Source organism: Panthera pardus, unplaced genomic scaffold, assembly GCF_024362965.1.
Source record: "Panthera pardus isolate Hobbes unplaced genomic scaffold, ASM2436296v1 HiC_scaffold_7, whole genome shotgun sequence".
NCBI lineage: Eukaryota > Metazoa > Chordata > Mammalia > Carnivora > Felidae > Panthera > Panthera pardus.
In genome coordinates, this window is record NW_026527002.1 from 18,186,833 (window position 1) to 18,207,050 (window position 20,218).

General features: G+C 40.9%; 2 protein-coding genes across 6 annotated transcripts in view; one reads left to right on the top strand and one right to left on the bottom strand.

The window, feature by feature from the left end:
* CPA6 (carboxypeptidase A6) overlaps window positions 1–10,165 on the bottom strand; it is a 541,372-nt gene extending 531,207 nt beyond the window's left edge. The window contains exon 1 of the mRNA XM_019453228.2: window positions 10,037–10,165. The gene's annotated coding sequence lies outside the window, so the exon portion shown is untranslated. The remainder of the gene's footprint in view (window positions 1–10,036) is intronic.
* PREX2 (phosphatidylinositol-3,4,5-trisphosphate dependent Rac exchange factor 2) overlaps window positions 9,708–20,218 on the top strand; it is a 292,133-nt gene continuing 281,622 nt past the window's right edge. For 4 of the 5 annotated variants that reach the window (XR_008419975.1, XR_008419974.1, XR_008419973.1 and 1 more), the window contains exon 1: window positions 9,709–10,300. Coding sequence is in view for 2 of the 5 variants with exons in the window: in XM_053896466.1 (XP_053752441.1) it covers window positions 10,160–10,300 (141 nt within the window). In the remaining 3 variants the exon portion in view is untranslated. Of the gene's footprint in view, window positions 10,301–20,218 lie in introns of all 5 variants that reach the window. The other variant, XM_019453224.2, reaches the window with a different exon arrangement.

Here is a 20,218-nt window from a genome sequence, read left to right on the forward strand (position 1 = left end):
TTTTATTTTAGAGAGAAAGAGAACACAAGCAGGGGAGGGGACAGAGGGAGAGTGAGAGAGAGAATCCTAAACAAGCTCCATGGTCAGCATGGAGCCCAATGTGGGGCTTATCCCATGACTGTGGGATCATGACCTGAGCCAAAATCAAGAGTCATATGCTCAACCAACTGAGCCACCCAGGCATCCCAAACCCAGCATTCTTATACAGTGAAATTATTGATAATGCATCAAGGCAAAATAATTATATTTTAGGCATTCTAGAATTCAGATAATTTGCATCTCATGCACCCTAAGTCACTTGAGATATAATCCAGAAAAATGAGTGTAGATATCAAGTATTGTCATTTGAATTGTGTGTCCTCAAAGGATTTTGTAGTTCTTATCCCCAGTACCTATGAATGTGACCTTCTTCGGAAACAAAGTTTTTTTTCAGATGATCAAATTAAGATGAGGTCATTAGGGTAGACCCTAATCCAATATGACTTTGTCCTTCTAAAAGGGGGTAATTTGAACACAGACATGCATAGAGGTAAAATAATGTGAAGACAGAGGGAGAACATCATCTATAAGCTAAGGAATGTCTGAGGATACCCAACAATATGACAGAGGCATGACCAGATTCTCCCTCATAGACCTCAGAAGAAACCAACCTTTTGATATCTTGATCTTGGACTTCCAGGTTCCAGAACTGTGAGATATTAATACTTTGTTATGGTAGCCCTAGAAAATGAATATACCAAGAAAGAAGATTCTGAAAGGAGAGTTGGTGGAATTCAACTGAAAGCCTTGGAAAAACAATCCCAGGATCATGTTTTTGATCAGATAATTAAGCAATCTGTCCAGACTGGGAATGAAATCAGAGGGCTCCATGAAGAATGAAGAGCAGAATAAAAACAAAAGAAAGCAATAGATAGTACCTAAGGGGCTGGAGAATGTTTGACTTTGTGAAAAAAAAAAAAAAAAAAAAAAAAAGGATACATTTCTTCTTTTCACAAAAAAATTAGTCTCCACCAAAAATGAAAATAAAACCAAAATCCTAAGACACTGTGTAATAAAGTCATGGTTCAGATATGATGGAAACCAGGAAATATCATGCATGTTTTTTAGCAATTGATGGTGTGTTATGAAACAGAATCCATTTAACCTAGAAGTGGTTCCTGAGTGTGCTGAGGGTTTTGAATTTGGAACTAAAGAGAATGAAGTACAATTTTATCACATTACTTATGTCTGCATTATTGAAATAGTCATATAATATATAATCTATTTATTAAGTTTAAGTTTTTATAAATGTTTATTTATTTAAAAAAATAAATATTTATTTTTGAGAGAGTGTGAGTGGGGGAGGGGAAGAGTGAGGGGGGACAGTGAATCTGAAGCTGGCACTGTGCTGACAGCAGAAAGCCTGATGTGGGGATTGAAGTCACGAACCGTTGAGATCATGACCTGAGGTGAAGATGGATGCTCAACCAACTGAGCCACCCAGATGCCCCTGATTTTAAGTTTTTAAAGAGAAACATGGATGTTTTAAATTCAGTTACAGGGGCGCCTGGGTGGCGCAGTCGGTTAAGCGTCCGACTTCAGCCAGGTCACGATCTCGCGGTCCGTGAGTTCGAGCCCCGCGTCAGGCTCTGGGCTGATGGCTCGGAGCCTGGAGCCTGTTTCCGATTCTGTGTCTCCCTCTCTCTCTGCCCCTCCCCCGTTCATGCTCTGTCTCTCTCTGTCCCAAAAATAAATAAAAAACGTTGAAAAAAAAATTTAAATTCAGTTACACAAGATAAATATTATCAACCTTGACAATCAAAACTAAAGATATGGCTTAAAGTTAGAAGCTGGAGAGTCAGAGAAAGAAAGAATTGTTAATAGTCTCACGTAATATAGTGGGTGGTCAAGAGACACTGTATAAATTTTCTAAAACAGGAAAAACTAATTTAAGTGTGTTCCTTATTTGTATGGATGTTATCAATATAAGAATTAAAATCATTATAAAAAACGGATACACCTTTTCTCACTTGATAAAGAACATGTAGGAAAATCTACAGCTAGCATCATACTGAATGGTGAGCAACTAGAGGCTTTCTCAGTGAGATCGGGAATAAGCAAGGATATCTGCTCTCACCACTTCTGTTTTACTTTGTATTGGAATGCCTAGCTAATGCAATAAAACAAGAGAAGGAAATAAAAAGTATACAAATTAGGAAGGAAGAAATAAAACTGTCCTGGTTGAAAGATGACATAACTGTCTATATAGAAATGCAAACAGTAACAATAAAAATCTGAAACTGATAAGTGACTATAGCAAGTTGGCAGGATACTGGGCTAATATATAAAGAGCTAATTGCTTTCTTCTATACTAGCAGTGAACAATTAGAATTTGAAATAAAAAACCAAGACCATTTATTTGGTAAACCTTATGTGCACGCAAAACCCTGCACCCCAATGCTTATAGCAGCTTTATTCATATTTTTAGTACTAAAAATTATACTTAGGTGTAACTCTAATAAAGCATGTGCAATATCTATATGAGAAACATTTAAAAACTCTGATGAAAGAAATCAATGAAAATCCAAATAAATGAAGAGATATTCCATGTACATGGGTAGAAACACTAAATATTGTGAATATGTCACTTCTTCCCAACTTGATGTATAGACTCAATGTAATTTCAATCAAAATCTTAGCAAGTTAATTTGTGAATATTGAAAAAATGATTCTGAGTTTGATACAGAGAGGGAAAAGACCCAGAATAGCCAATTCAATATTGAAGGAGAAGACCAAAGTCAAGAGGACTAACTTCAAGACATAGTATAAATCTAGAGTAATCAATATTATGTGGTACTGAGGAAAGGACAGACAAATAGATCAAAGTAAGAGAATAGAGAGCCCAGAAAAAGAACCACGCAAATATAATCAACTGATCTTTTAAAAAGGAGCAAAGGCAATTTAATAGAGAAAGGACAATCTTTTCAACAAATCATGCTGGAACAACTGGCCATCCATATGCAAAAAGAAAACAAAACAAAACAAAACAAAAAAAAACCCCAGAAAACCAAAAAACCAAAAACCAAAACCAAACAAAACAAAAACCAAATCTAGACACAGACCTTACATCTTTCACAAAAATTAACTCATGGATCATACACTTGAATGTAAAATGCAAAACTTAAAACTTTGAGAAGACAACATAAGAGAAAATATGGGTGACTTTGGGTTTGGTAATGATAAATCCAAACATTTTTACATAGAGCATCAAAAATCTGACGCATGAAAGAAAAACTTGATAGTTTGGAGTTCATTAAAATCAAAGCCATCTTCTCTGCAAAAAGACAATGTCAAAAGAATAAAAAGAGAAACCACAGACTGGGAGTAAATATTTGCAAAAGGCATACCTTGATAAAGGATTATTGTATAAAATATACAAATAGCTCTTAAAGCTCAATAATCAGAAAACAACCTAATTAAAAAACAGGCCAAAGACTTTAACAGACACATTATAAAAAAGATATACAGATGGCATGTAAGCATATGAAAAGATATTCAGCCTTATATTTATTTTATAACTAGGAAATTATAAAATAACACAATGGGATGCCACTATATACCAATCAGAATGGCCAAATTCCAAAGTCCTGACACCACCAAAGGCTGATGAGGATGTGGAAGCAATACAGACACTCATTCACTGCTGGTGGGAATGAAAAATGACTCTCACTTTGAAACCGTTTGGCAGTTTCTTACAAAAACTAAATATACTCTCATCATATGATCCAGCAATTGTGCTCCTTGTTATTTACACAAATGAGTTGAAACCTCATGTCCATACAAAACTTGCACACTAATGTTTACAGCAGCTTTGTTCCCAATTGCCAAAACTTGGAAGCATTCAAGACATCCTTCAACAGGTAAGTTGATAAAATGGCAGGTACATCTTGATCCTGGGATTTTACTCAGTGATCAAAAGAAATGAGCTCTCAAGCCATGAAAAGACACGGAGAATACTTAAATGCAGATTGCTAAGTGGAAGAAGTCTATCTGAAAAGACTCATAATGTAGGATTCCAACTATATGACAGTCTGTAAAAGACAAAATTATAGAGAGAGTAAAAAGGACTTCCAGGGTCTTGGGGGAAGGGAAAAAGAGACAAATACATGGAGTACAGGGGACTTTTAGAAACTATTTTATATGATACTGTAATGGTGGATATATGTCATACATTTGTTAAAACCCATAGAAAGTGCAACACAAGGAGTGGGTTCTAATGTATGGAATAGACGTTCATTATTTTTTTTTCATTTTTTTTTTAATGTTTATTTGTTTTTGACAGAGAGGGAGAGACAGAGCATGAGTGGGAGAAGGGCAGAGAGAGAGGGAGACACAGAATCAGAAGCAGGCTCCAGGCTCTGAGCTGTCAGCACAGAGCCCGACACGGGGCTTGAACTCACAGACTGTGAGATCATGACTTGAGCCAAAGTCAGACGATCAACCAACTGAGCCACCCAGGCGCCCCTAGACGTTCATTATTAATAACGCATACATACAGGCTGATTAATTGTAACAAATGTACCACACTAATGCAAGATACTAACAATAGGAGAAACTGGGTTGGGGAGGTAGAAATAAGGGGATTTATGGGAATTCTCTAGCCTAATACATTATACATCTGTTTTCAGTAAACAAGTCTAAACAAAGACCTATCTTCATTTAGAGATAGAATGATTAAAGTCTGGGAGGCCAACAGAGTTCCAGTGCATTTCATTCATTCATTCATTCATTCAATCAACAAATATCCATTTAACTACAACTGCATGTCAGATTCTGGAGAGGCTCTAGAGCCACACAGATAACAGTCTTTTCCTTCAAGACACTGTGGTCTGGGAAAGAATTCTATCAATTGAGGGGCGCCTGGGTGGCTCAGTCGGTTAAGCCTCCAACTTCGGCCCAGGTCATGATCTCATGGTTTGCGGGTTCAAGCCCTGTGTGGGGCTCTGTGCTGACAGCTCAGAGACTGGAGCCTGCTTCGGGTTCTGTGTCTCCCTCTCTCTCTGCCCCTCCTCCCTCACGCTCTCCTTCAAAAATAAATAAACATCAAAAAAAAAAAAAGTAAAAAAAAGAATTCTATCAATTGATCTAGCAATTATAATAAAGTGTAACTGATGCTGTCATAGGGAAAAAGGACTATGCTACAGAGCTTGGCATTGTGAGAATTCTGAAAATATTCCCATGTGGCTGGGGTTCATCTGCAAAGGAGGGAGTGGCATGAAATGAAGCCAGAGGGGCTGGGTCATAAATGATATTTGCCCTTATCATGAAGGGTTTGAAGCAGAATCAAACCCCTCTTGTATTCCAGGAAAAACTCTCTTGACATCTTCTCTTACTCTTGATGACCATGGATGCTGTTCCTCAAATGCTCAGAGCAACTTAATACAGGAACAATTACCTTTCTTGCTTCCTGACTCCAAATCTTATCCACGAAAACCTCTAATCACTCATGCATGGGTAACATGCAAATACAGGGTCCCATGAATGCCTAATGGGGCAATCCTTGACCAACTGGGAATAGGAAATGATGAGTAAGTGCTTCCCTCTTTCTTCCCCCAGGACAGTTCTGAGATGTATTTATTTCATAAGACTACTCAGAAGGTCCTGTAGAACAGCCCATCTAGCTTCTCATGGGATGGTCAACTCTATTATGCATTCTTGTATTGGTTTTCCCTCTTTCTCTTTTCCATTCTTTCTTTTCCTCACTCCTCCTGCCTAGGATCACATTACCATATATACTGTCTTCACATTAAGTTTGGTCTCTGCTTTCTGAGGAAACCAGGCTAAGACAAGCAGGCAATGACATAAACATATATAATTTGTATAAATTATCTATATTACATATAGATATTAGATATTGATAATAATCAAATAACACACACACACACACACACACACACACACACACACACACATTAGAATGCTAACCCTAGAGAACACATTAGAGGATGTTAATATAGGAGACAACAACCAGGTAGAAGTTTTTATAGGGAGGAGAGATATGTGAGGTTGGAGAGGATTTTTAAAGAAGGAAAGGCTAAGCAGGCAGATGGCACAATGCAAAGATGACATTCTTCTGAGACTAATCACAGACAAAACCCGGCTGTTTATTTTACAGGGATGGTTGTAGGTTAAGTTTCCATAATGAGGAAAGCGATTATCCATTCCATGTTAGATTATGGCCATGAAGACAATTTGGAGTTGATCAAGCTAGTGCCCACATCTTTAAGAACTTTACAGTCTTCCTAAGATAATCCTATTCAAACATTTATTTAGTTTGCTATGCCATAAACACTGTATATAAAATTAAAATATAGCTATGAAATTGTATTTTGTCCTTTTAGGTAATACACATTCTAAAATCTTTGAATTGGTGTGATACAAATAATTATGTGCTCCAGTACATGCTATGCTTGTTATAACTACAACATAATGAAATTAAGAAGTATTTCTAGAATGACCTCTTATCGAAGACTTGTATTGTGCTTTATACAGCCCCAATGTATCTATAATATTTTTATACTAATATAATCTAGAATCATCTACTTTAGGCCAGAGTAGTGAAGGAAATGCCAGAATCAAATAAAAAACAGTCTGACTCTTAGAATTCTCTAAGGCCATGCAATCAAGCAATCTTTTTCCTCTTCTTCCCTTCCTTACTCTTTCCTTCTTTCTTTCTTCCTTTCTTCCTTCCTTCCTTTCTTTCTTTCTCTTTCTTTCTTTCTTTCTTTCTTTCTTTCTTTCTTTCTTTCTTTCTTTCTTTCTTTCTTTTCCCTTCCTTCCTTCCTTCCTACCTTCCTTCCTTCCTTCCTTCCTTCCTTCCTTCTTTCTTGTCCAGTGCTATTGTCTTTCAATGATTTCCACATCCAATTTGATTTATTACTTTACCTGGGCAAATGCTAATATTGGATTGGTAGGGAAGCTACAATGATCTCTATAAGGAATATAAGTTATATACAATGTATATAGATATTGATATCTATAAGGGAACTCTCTTTTTGTAAAGAGACCACCTTGGATTCTCTGTCCAGGAATTGTTATTCTCTAAACCTGATCAAAGAAAACCTACTGTGCATGGTGCTTTGGCCTCTGAATGATAACAGACTCTAAACACACCAAGTTCATGCATATGAAATAAATTTAATGGCTGAGCCAGTTTACTACTTAGCCTTTTCTCACTATCGTCTTTTCTACCATCTCCTTTTTATTGGATGCTTCAACCTCATTAGTATTTCAGGAAAAAACTGGATTCTGTCCATCATTTTTGTTGTTGCTTCCCTTTTCCTGGCAGGCAGAGCTTAAAGTTTCAATTGAGGAAGCAGGGAGGGATACAACACATTCAGAGTTTATGAAAGACCTTATTTACCATCAAAGTGAAGGTTTCCAGATCCTCTGGCCCTGTTTTCTTATGCTCTTAGGTCTTTGATAAGGAATTAAGAACTCCTGCCAGGGCTACAGAAGACACTGAGAGCTGCCTGGCAGAAGGCACTATATAGTGTTCTGAAGCTGTTCATTAATTACAAATGATGTTGAAGAGTAGACTGAGGAACAGAAGAACGAGCAGAAACTGTTAATATCATAATAATTTCTACATAGGCACTTCTGAGAGACATCTGAATCTGCACACTTGAATATTTTTCTGCTAGCTTCCTTGTACTTTTTTTGTTTTTAGCAAAGCATGCCTTGCAGTTTTCCTTTTAATACATCACTTATATTTGTAACACTCTCTTTCACTCAATTATAATTCCTTAGAATGGTGGCTCTCAAATATTACTGTGCCTAAGAATAATCTGAAGACCTTGTCAAGAGAATTTGGAGCTTACACCTCTGAGATTCTCATTTAATAAATTTAGGATGGGGCCCAGAAATGTTTAACAAGACCTCAGTGTAATGGTCTGTGAACTACCTTGAGAAATATTTGCTTAGAGATCAAGGTCTCTGGAATCCTCAGGCCCTAGTGCCTTGCAATACACACAGAGGTACTCAATACGTGTTTATAGAATGGAGGCAAATGCTGTGGGTATTTAAAACTCCACTAGTGATTCAAACTCATTTTATCATTCTCAGAGGTGAGACTGAAGCTCTAATGGGTTGTAGACAGCCTATTTTTTTTTTATAGGATAATTGCATCAACAGTTCTGAAATAGGGGGTCATTGGGAAGAAATGCTATTTTATCTAGGACAACAGCTGATGGAAAGCCTGATTTATTTGTTTACTTTTTACATGAGAGAAGGGTACAGACGTAAGGAGGAGGAAATGCATTCATTCCTTGCTGCCTGTAGCACAATGTAAAAAGCCTCAATCATGTTTGATTTCCCCATTCATCACTGGATGTGCGTTTCCTTTGTCTTCCGCTTGTTTCTTTTGTTTATTGTTTACTAGGGGTTGTGAGGTCTGCCCTTTAATGTGCCTTGTCCTTTGTTCTTTTGTCATAAGGTGTGAAGCCATTTACCTCTTTGTCCTTTGCTCACAGCCACCTCTAGTTAGCCATCCACAAAACAAAGGAAAATCATATCTTGCCCATCAGCTCCTCACACATCATTCAAAAGCTGTGCTCTTAATGAAAGATGAAAATGACCGTCCCTCTTTGCTCTTTGAGACATGCAGTGAAACCATGTGCTGAAAAGGTGTCATCTGGCAAACTGGAAATTATTTTAATGTAAGTAATGTGGAAAGCATCTTCATTTTTCAGAGTTGGACTAATGCTTTCAACTATTGGAAAAGATTAACAGGCTATTTTCTTGCATCCAAATGATTTGTTCTTCCATTTCTTTAAATGTTATTAGTGTGGACCGTTTCAAGTTCTGAGTAGGAAAGAATGACACTGAAAATTTAACGTGGTTATTATCAAGACAAAAATATACATGGATTGTTTTGCATGGAATTGTAAATACTCCGTGCTCATTAGCTCCTGACTCTGTTTCCAAGTGAGAAAAGGTAACAAGCATAACCATCACAATCAGGACAGGCTCTGTGTTTCTCTCCCTTTGCAAATCCTAAGAATGTATCTGTATCCATATACCTATAACTGTATCTATGTATCTTTTGATAACTATACAATAATAGCTTTGTTCATTTAGTGACACTGTCTTAAATCATAGCAGCTCTTAGAAACAAAACAGGCACACATATTCTCGCCTGATTCAATTTACATACTATCTTGATATTGAAAAACAGTTATAGACATGCAAAGCATCTCCCTCCAAAGCACCACACTGCAGTGGTGAAGCTTATTGTATCTGGAGTTTATGGTTTGGGCCAGGCTGTCACTTTCCCATAGTGTCTTCATTTATTATGCTAATTGACTTTCCAAGTGCAGGCGGGAGGGTATCTGCCCTGTGAATTATTCTCAGTTGGGGGCTTTTAAAAGCAAACCTATTTTGTGCCTAAACAAAACCAAAAATCAATGTGTTTCTTTTCAAAGACGGGAGGGTCAATACCATGGTTGTTTTGTTCCCATCCAGTTATGTAACCGTGGGGACTTGTTTCTTTGCTTTCAGGATTTGTACAAAACACATTAAAGCTAAACAATAGGCGGGAGTCATAGGAGCAACCCTCGAGCTGTGTCTTGCAGTACGTCCTCCTAGGTTTGGGAATCTCCAATTAGTTCCATCTCAAGTGCTGACTCTGTGTGTGTGTGTGTGTGTGTGTGTGTGTGTGTGTGTGTGTGTGTGTTTAGTTAGCTGGCACGCAACACACTTCCCCAGGGTTGTTTCCTTTTTCCTGAGATTTGGCGAAGGGTAAAGGGTCGGAGTCACATGGATACAAAGCATTTGATTAATGTCCAAGTCACCGCTGTGGCTGCCGGAGCCGCCTCCCCTCCAGCCCGGGCCGCGTGAGGCCGGAGCCGTGGGGCCGGGCGCGCAGGTCCCGGGCCGGCGCCCCCTCTCCCGGGAGTTGTCTCCTCAAAGCCTCGCGCCTCCCGCGCCGGAGTTCCAGCGGGCGCCCTCCCCTCTCCTACCACCCCAGACTCTCCCCAGCATGTAAAGTCGCCCGTACCTCCTCGGACTTCTCGGAGGCGCAGCAACTTTTCCTTTCTGGCCGCGCGGGGCCGGACACCAGCCGGCGCGCGGGGCAGCGCGCAGCGCAGCAGCCCCGCAGCCCCGCGTCCCGCCGCCCACCATGAGCGACGAGAGCCGCGGGGACGGCCGCGCGGAGAGCGCCAAGGACCTGGAGAAACAGCTTCGCCTGCGCGTGTGCGTGCTCAGCGAGCTGCAGAAGACCGAGCGGGACTATGTGGGCACGCTGGAGTTCCTGGTGTCGGTGAGTGTGTCCCCGCGCGGCGCCGCGAGAGGCGGCGGGCGGCGCGGGGCGCGGACCCCGGGGAGGCGGCGGGAAGCGGGCGCGGCATTGTCTGCGGGGGTCGGGGGCACGGGTCCCGGCATCGCGGGAACCACGAGCCCGCGCGCCGACGCCGCGCTCGTGGGCGCGAGGACCCCCGCGGCGATTGTTTCACGCCTGGACACGCGCTGAGTTCCTAGGGCCTTGGAGAGCCGCGGGTTTGAAAAGTTAGCTCCAGTGGGAGAACCTCTTGTGCAGGGAATCCCTGCTGCCCCATCTTTCCTCTTTCTTCTTTACCCCCGTCCCGGCCTGCATTGTGTAATTCCCCCCCCTCCCCCCCCCCCTTCTCTTCCTTCCCTGGGATTTTATTTTAAGGCTTTGGCTTGGTAATTCAAGTCAGTCCGCTAGATTCAGGTACATTTAGTTAAAAAAATAATGAATCCGTGATTCTTTTGGAACTTGAGTTCGTTCTTCAGATTACATGGCAGCGAAGTCCCTTTAGTTATGATAATCTTTGAAACATGGGATTCTGGTGGGGGGTACAGAGAGAGGAGCGGGGTTATGATCTCTAGCAGCTGTTGGATATTAAAGCCACATGTGGTGCTCACCCCATTCTACCCCTACAGTCTTCTACCCCCATCCCCCCACCCTGGGTTTAAATTTGCTCCCTGCTCAGCTCCTGGGTTCCCTGTTCACACGGAGCCCAGGAGAGCTGTTATCATAAAACTTGTGTCAAATGGCTTCAAGATTTCATAGAACTGGCAGGAACTTTGTTTCAAAGTTTCAGCTTGTGGCATTGGAAGCCTGTTCTGGAAACGTTTCATTCATTTTAGAGCCAGAAGGGGCAAAATTGAGTGAAAGAAACTTTTGAGACATCACTCAAAAGTTGAATTTTCCTGTTCACTGTTGCAAAGACAAAGCATTTGAGGATTGGCTTCTCTCCACCCAGATGCCTGGGAGAGCATCATTTAAAGACCCGAGAGACTTTAGCCTTTGCAGTCTCACTCAAATCTTCAAACCTTCTGCTCCTTTTACCTCCCTGTTCCATACCCGCCCTGGTCCCAAGGGAAGTGTTTCAAAGGCCAAACTTCCTGCTTAGGGTTTAGTAAGATGTAAACTTTCTGCTTATAATTACGGTAGAGGAATTTACTTCTTTGCTATAGCAGGGAGAGAACAGTATCTCAAGGGATGTAAGATGCACAGGTTGACTTCTGTTTGACTTCTCAAATTAAAATCAGTGTCCTTGAGCCCCCAGGGGCCACATTCTTTGGAAAGGCTGGATATTTGAGAATATATGGGTAATCGGTGATAACTGGATTCCCATGCACTTCCATGAAGTTTGCTTCATGGAAGCAAAAAAAAAAAAAAAAAAAGCATATTTTTAAGGAGATGACTTTTTTTTAACAAAGTTATTACAATATTATTGACTATATTCTCTATGCTGTACTTTTCCATGACTTACTTATTTTATAACTAGAAGTGTGTACCCCTTAATTCTCTTTACCTGTTTCACCTGTCCCCCCCGACTTCCCTCCCCTCTGGCAATTACTAGATTGTTCTCTGTACTTATGACTCTATCCCTTTTTGCTGTTGTTTGTTTCCTTGTTTGTTTTGTTCTTTTTGATTCCACTGTAAATGCAATTACACATTGTCTTTCTGTCTGACTTATTTCACTTAACATAATACTCTTTAGGTCTATCCATGTTGTCACAAATGGCCAGGTTTCTTTTTTCTTTTTCTTTTTTGGTGGCTGTGTAATATTCCATTGTGTATACCACATCTTCTATATCCATTCATCTATAGATGGACACAAGTTGCTTTCCTATCTTGTCTATTGTAAATAGCACTGCAACAAACATAAGTGTGCATATGTCTTTTTGAATTAGTGTTTTTGTTTTTCCTGGGCAAATACCCAGAAGTGGGCTTACTGGATCATATGGTACTTCTATTTTTAGTCTTTTGAAGAACTTCCATACTGTTTTCCATAGTGGCTGCACCAATTTGCATTCCCACCGACAGTGCATGGGAGTTCTCTTTTCCCCAAGCCTTTGCCCTCCCTTTTAATTTCTTGTTTTTTGACACTAGCCATTCTGACTAGTGTGAAGTGGAGAGTTGACTTTTAATAGCTTCAGATTTGCTTTTCATGAAACTTTATTGGTGACAAAGTCCTTTGGCTTTTGAAAAATCTTAGTCACTTCTTAAATTGCATTAGTCACTCCTTTTTGGAGGCATATGAAAAAAGTACTGTGCAGAGTCCTAATTTATAGAAACGGACAGCTAACCCAACCTATATTAAAAAACCAATTTATTATTGATCTTTATTTATCATATCAGGTTTTCTTCTAATCTTAACACCTGATTATTAAAATTGAAAACTTACTGCTATATTGAGTTGGGTAAGAAGTTGTGGGAGGTATGAATAAATTGTATGTACCTATTTACAAGTCATTTAATAATTTCATTCTTCTTATTTCATTTGGAAATTAGGGACTCTTCCACTTTTACTTTTCTTTGTCCATTATTTGTGCACAAACATGCAGTGTTTGTGCACATACCTGTTCACACACACGCAAACACACTCATTGGCCTGAATAGCATCCTAAACAAAAGTTTACCCTGACTTCCTTTTGGACAAAACCATCAAAACCTGAGATCTACTTTTAATACACTTTTTAGGTTTTCTTTTTGAGTATTTCTTTTTTGAGTTTTACTTATAGCAATGCTAAATACCCATGTATTTTACTTGGTCACCTTCAGTTAATGTAGTCAATTTAGTTTTCATTTTAGCCTAACCTGATAATGTGCCAAGAATTTTAAAAATATTCAAACCCTTTGGCCTGGCAATTCCTCTTCTGGGAGTCCATCCTGAAGGACTGATAAGAAATGTAGATACACAGGGGCACCTCAGTGGCTCAAGTCAGTTAAGCATCTGACTTTGGCTCAGGTCATGATCTCACTATTCTTAAGTTCAAGCCATGCATCTGGCTGTCTGTTGTCGGCATAGAACCCTTTGGCTTCCGACCTGCTGTCCTCCTCTCTCTCTGCCCCTCCCCTGCTCCTTGTCTCCTCTCTCTCTCTCTCTCAAAATAAATAAACTTTAAAAAAAAGAAATGCAGAAAATAATAAAAGTCATTAAAAAATAGCTGTAGTATTAAATAAGTGCAGTGTTGTACGTTTGTTGAAAAAATTGATAGTGCATTTCTATATCAAATGTAAATATTTGTCAGATTAGTCATTGTTTTAGATTTCTGTCATTGTTTCAGCCATTAACATGGATGAAGGGTACTCTTATCTTTATTATGAAGAGATAGAAAGCATATTGTTAGTTTTACCAAGAACATATTTTTACTTACAGGTCCATAAATAATCAAACAAAATGATATTTTTTCCTCTTGGTTAAATGATCATATGAGCTGAAGGGGAAAACGTTTCTTACTCTGTGAAAGTTTTATGCTTTTATACTTCTTTTGTACCTCTGATCCCTCTCTCTTCTCATTTCCAGCTCTTTGCCTTTTTAACTTTTTAAGGAGAGAACAACTTTCCCCGCTCCCACCCTAGATAGCTGTCCCCTAGAGTGGCTCACTCCTTCCATGGGCTCTCAGGTTTCTCTTGCTCCTTGGTAGCCCTTACATCCTTTTGCATTCCTGCAGGGCCTTCAGGGCTCCCTTCCTTCAGGAAACTGCCATGATCGTATCCCTTCCCTCCCCACCAGGCTAGAGGACTCACTGCTTTGTACCACTCTTCCCTGTAGTTACTTCTTATCTCTCACCAAAGGGAAGCTTATGCATGTATTTGTTTACCTTTGTCTCATTCTACTAGAATGTAAACTTCTTGAGCACAGGCCCATATTTTACTTGTCTTTTTCCCTAGAATTTTGTGCAGTGCTTGTGACATTGCAGGTACTCAGTAAATACTTGCTGAATGACTGGATGAATGAATGAATCAATGACCCATCCTCTAACCTCCCACCCCATTCTTTTTTTAAAAATGTTTATTTATTTATTTGGAGAGAAAGAGAGAGAGAGAGCACGAGTGCACGAGACAGTGAAGGGAGGGACACAGAGAGAGAATCCCAAGCAGGCTCCACACTCAGCACAGAGCCTGATGCAGGGCTCGATCCCACGAACCACGAGATCTTGACCTGAGCCAAAATTGAGAGTTGGACGCTCTACTGACTGAGCCACCCAGGTGCCCCTCCCACCCCATTCTGAAAGACAGTTCATCATCCTTCAAATTCTCAGTTTTGTTTTTCTTCTATTTGGTTGGTATAGATAGTAGAAATTATTTAAATTTCACTCAGTCACATAGGAATTTATGTAACAAAAAGTTTTAAATTAAACATGTAGTACCTGCATTTAAAACAGAAACAGTATTTAAATCAGGCATTGTGGTATTAAAGACTTTGTAAGGCACCATTATGTCAATTCATTGTATTCTAAATTTTCAGTTGATATCCTGGGTAGGTTGCATTATCTGGATTAGTTATTTTTAGGTCATAGATAAAATGCAGGGAGTGCCCAAATTTGCTTGAATGCATGTTCTTGTTTTGCTTGGGAGATATAATTTTGTGCTTTATTAGAAGTAACACATTTTGTCAAAAGACGTGATTTTATGGACCTAATACCCAGTATTTAATGTTCCAAGCCTGGACAATAGTGGGTTGCAACTGGTTTCCTGTTTGCAGTCCTCCTAGGGCATACCAAGATCAGGATGGCTTCTTAGACCCATTCGAGTGGACAGGAAAAGGGCAGAGCAGGGCCGACTTCATGGGTGTGTATCCTGTGCAGTTTGCACTGGCTTCATGCTCCAGATGACCTGGAACTTGGTTCAATGCTCTGCTAGCACCATCTTGAAATTTGTGCTAGTTTAATCTCTGAACTTGTGTTTTACGAGTGAAGTCCACTGGGACCATGGAGTGTGAGTAGAGCAGATACAAGAAAGAAAAAAAGCTTCATATTTCAGTACCTCTAATAGCACTTTTTTCCTGCCTTTTGAGCAAAAGGCCTCATACTTTTACTTTACACGGACCTGGAAAATCATGTAGATACACTTCACTATGGCATTGAGGCAGGATGGTGATACACGTTTTGTCTAAACTGGGATACTTCTTTTTTTTTTAAATGTTTTATTTTTTATTTTTGAGAGAGAGCATAAGCAGGGGAGGGGCAGAGAGAGAGGGGTAGAGGATTCGAAGCAGGCTTTCTGCACTGACAGCAGCAAGCCTGACTAGGGGCCCGAACCCATGAACTGCAAGATCATGACCTGAGCCGATATTTGATGCTTAACTCGCTGAGCCACCCAGGCGTCCCTAAACTGGGACACTTCTGAGAGTGAAAGGGAGTGGTTACTAATTACACTGGGAAACAGATATAAACCCGGATTGTCCCTGGCAAATCAGTGTGCAATGCTGTTCCACACTGTAGGCACATGAAGACAAAGACTTTGGGCTACATGCCTCGTCATAAACAACAGATTTTGATTTTGAAACGTTGTTACCTGGGTAGGCTTTGACTTCAGATACCCCAGAATCTGAATCCTGTCTCTAATTTACTAGCTAACTTTGTGCGGGCTCCTAAACTTCTCAAGCACCATTTACTTCATCTGTTCAATGGGGAAACAATAACATTTCTCAAGGTTGCTTGAAGGATAGGATGTAAGCCTTGGGCTCTGCCCAGTCCCTGGCTCACAGGGGGCGGGTTCTATCAATAGATCTTCTGATGTTGTAGTTGTTACACAGAGCTACACACGCTGGTCATCGTTAGTGTATAATTTTTGCCTGCATGGTTTTCTCCTTTACACTTTCTCTCTCTCTCTCTCTGAGTCTCTTCTGTACTTCCTTCCCTCGTGATTCCTTTCTGTCCATGCAGTCCTTCTTCCCGTGATATTCTTGTAAATCCTCCGTTGACTTAAGACTGTGACGACACTTTGTATTCTATGTAACAACAACCATAGTATGGTGTTTTACAGTTGACAGTAAAAAATTGCATATTTATGATCTGATTTGGCTTAATATATAAGTCTCTTAGTTCTTTCGAATAGTGCCCCCTAGAATTCCAGGGTTCTGTGGTTTGGCTTCAGGGGCCTTCACAGAGGGTGAGGGGGGAATGAATTATATGGCTTCAGACTCTCCACTCGGCCTTTCCTAGCATAACTGCACCTTCTTCTGATTTGCGCCTTTGCTAAAGCAGTTAGAAAAGCCACTTACCTGAGAGTAAACTCCCCAGAGAATAAGAATGGTGTATTTATTTCCTGGGTACAATTTTCTTGGCCTAAACATAGTGCTGTGTAAATAGCAGGTGCTCAAGGAAACAAACAGGCAAATAAAACAAAAGCAAACACCACAAAGTCCAAAAACAACTTCTTTCAGTTACGATCTAACTTTTCCAGGCAAGGATAAATTGATTCAACACGTTATGCTTAGGCTTATGTTACAGGCTGAATTGTGTGACCCTCAAATTCATATGCTGCCATCCTACACCTCAGTATACAGGTAATCACAGTGCCATGTGGGAGGGGCAGTGATAGGGTGAGAAGCAAAGTTGCGTGGGGGCGGGCATCAAGGGACTCCTTCAGTCTGGGGTCAGGGGAAGTTTAGGGAAAGAGGTGGTAGATGGCTTCTGAAGGATGAGGACAATGCCAGCTGCCTGGGAAGACAACTGCCCATGTGGAGAGAGCATCACGTTCCGTGTGACCCTGGTACGGCATTCTGGGTGTGCTGGCACGATGTCGTCTGGGGGATGCGGAAAATTCTTCGCTGATGGAGACTCAAAAGTTCTGCATGCTTTTTGAGTATTTTGGGGTATTGATAAGGGGATGGAGTAAGTTCAGTCCAGTTGGAGAAGGATTCTGTTTTTAACAATTCTGAATTTAACGAAAGGTAGTGGGAGGTCAAGCATTATGGGACACCTTCTCTCTTAGTAACAATAAACAAGATTGTGACAGCCAGAGTTGGCACTGGAAAGGCATATCCTGTGGGAAAAAGTTGCCGGGCCAAGATTTCCTGAATCCATGTCTCTGAGTTTCACCTTGGGATTCCTTCCTCTTACACCCTGTGCCTACCCCCTCACTGGTCCTCAGCATAAGCACACAGAGAAGACTTTTCCCTGCTTCTCTAAATCTGAGACGGGTTGTAATCTTCAAAACATTATTATTTACTAGGGAAGAGCACAGGTCAGTAATCCTAGAGTCAACATGAAACATAAACATAGTCTAGCTTGTAAAATAATAGATTTCTGCTTGTACCAAAGTGGTCTTCCTCTGAGGGTCTCAAGACTCTGATCTCTTTTTATCCTAAGCCCTCAGAGAGGTCTTAATTGAGCCCTCTGGCTGGGCACTACTTAGGCTGATTTGGCAGATTTCTTTGTTTTCTAGCCATTAGTTTGAATGTGTATACATGAGGATGCCTCAGGAAGCTGCCCTTAATGTCTTGACTCTTGTAGTGAATATGTCATAGTTCATTCATAATTCTGATTTTTGGAGTTAATCATATGGCTAGAGCCACTCTTTTGTCTTATGGTTTCGTCTGCATAATTCTACCTTATCATGAAGCCGTTAATATAAGAAGAGTATCTATGGAGAGTAGCTTTGTTTCTCAGCAAGAGAATTCTGTCAGTGGGATTGAGGAATAAAGACTGGAATCTAGTTACCCATTAGGAGTTTCTGCCATTGCATGGGTCCAGGTAAGAAATGTGGAATGTCTGATCGAAGGTAGAAGAAGAAGATAAACAAAACAATAAAAACCAAACCACAGACAGACAAACACCCAACAACTCTGAGACGGTCTTGGGTAGAACCCTTGGTATTGGTGCTCATTCATAAGAAGAGGAGGTTTATGTAGAAGGGAGGAGACAGGGTGGGTGCTTTGGTCTGTAGTTTGAAGACAAGGTGGGTAGTGTCATTAACTGAGAAATGGAATGCAAGGGACAGAACAGTGTTGGGGGGGGAGAAAAGTGAATTTCATTTTGGACCTGCCAAGCTGCAAATTCTGCTGATTTTTGAAGATAAGAATATGAAAGTTAAGAAAGAATTTGGGGCAAAAATTGGAGATCTAGCAATTAAATAATCATATGTGTTGAAACCATCAGGTGGATGAGATGCCATAAGGGAACAACTTGAGGAGGGGGCAAACATACAAACCAAGGGTAAAGGGTTGGAGAGCCAGCATTTAAAGGGTAGAGGAAGAAGTATGGTGCACTGGTGTCTAGGACTGAGACATCAAAGGTTGAAACAACCAGGAGAGAGGGATCTCTTGAAATCCAAGGAAGGATTTAGTTCCCAGAAGAAAGCATTCTTTAAAGTGTCAGAACTCGGGGTGCCTGGGTGGCTCAGTCGGTTAAGTGGCCGACTTTGGCTCAGGTCATGATCTCGCAGTCTGTGAGTTCGAGCCCCGCATCGGGCTCTGTGCTGACAACTCAGAGCCTGGAGCCTGTTTCAGATTCTGTGTCTCCCTATCTCTGACCCTCCCCCATTCATGCTCTGTCTCTCCCTGTCTCAAAAATAAATGAAAGGTTAAAAAAAGTAAAAAAAAAATAAAGTTGTCAGAGCTCTTTACAATTTTTTTTAAGTTTATTTATTTATTTTGAGAGAGGCAGAGAGAGCATGAACAGGAGAGGGGCCGAAAGTGAGGGAGAGAGAGAATCCCAAGCAGGCTCCGCACTGTCAGCACAGAGCCCGATGCAGGGCTGGAACTCACAAAACTGTGAGATCATGACCTGAGCCGAAATTGAGTTTGACGTTCAACCGACTGAGCCACCCAAGTGACCCATATTTGAGAAGTTGGTAGTGTGCAGACTGAAGAGGCCACTGGCTTTGACAATTAGAATGTCATTTGGGATTAGCTCCAGTAATGTGTATGACCAGAAGCCTCACTGAGGGATCTGAGACATCAGTGAAAGCTGAGTTGGTGAAGACTGATGGAAAAACTACCCAGAGTTGGTGGTAAAGTGCAAGGGGAGAAATAGGTTAGTAACTTAAGGGGATGATTTTGTCCAGGGATGTTTGAGGAAGATGAGCATAGCCAAGGGGAGGAGACAATGAAAAGGAAACAGAAGCAGCTACAACAGATCGTTGTGGAAGTCTGGTGCATCTTCCTGCAAACCATGGCGAGAACCCCCATGTCACTGGGAGATAAGGAAGAAACTTGGCAAAATTCACTGCTGTGAAACACCCACAGCAACACGTTTTTGCAGACTCTGACTCTAAAGAATGAGCCAGCTGTCTCTCGTATATTTTTGAAATTCTGCTTCTTCTCTAGTCTAGCGCTAGCAGAACTGCTGGGGTGGCCTTTGTACCTCCTTGTGAACACTCACCAGCCACGCTGGGACAGTGGGCTGAAGTGCACGTACAGAGCATGGGTTTAGGGAATCTGATGACCTGGGTTAAAGTTCTGGCACTGAAATTTACAAACTGTGTGACCTGGGGCAAATTGCACAGCCTCTTTATGCTTAGTTTCTATTTGGAAAACACATTCAGTGACATCTGACAGCCTGGCTTCAAGTTCAAAGCAACTTCTATAGGTGAAGTCCTGATAGTTATAAGCATTTCTTCTCTCTTTTTTTTCCTCCCAAACTTCTACTTTATTTCTCTTTCCCTGTCTCTCCTACACCACAGACTGAGTCTGGCACTTTCTGAGGCCACCTAGCCTGCTCCTGAGCCCGTTGTCTTCTAGCCTTGAAACATGCTGGATGCTTTAATAGATAAAGAAAGGTCCTGAGGAAGCCAGAGGGGGCTTCAGGAATGCAGGGGAGGTGTGGCCTTGGGGAGTTGAGAGTCAGGTTGTGGGTGGGGGGGGTAGGGGCTGGGGGTGGGGGAGGAAGGAAAGGATGTAGTTCCCAGGATTATTTTAGAGGTGAGGAAAGTTGGAGTTTCTACCTCGTGGCCTATATTTCTCTATGAAATTGA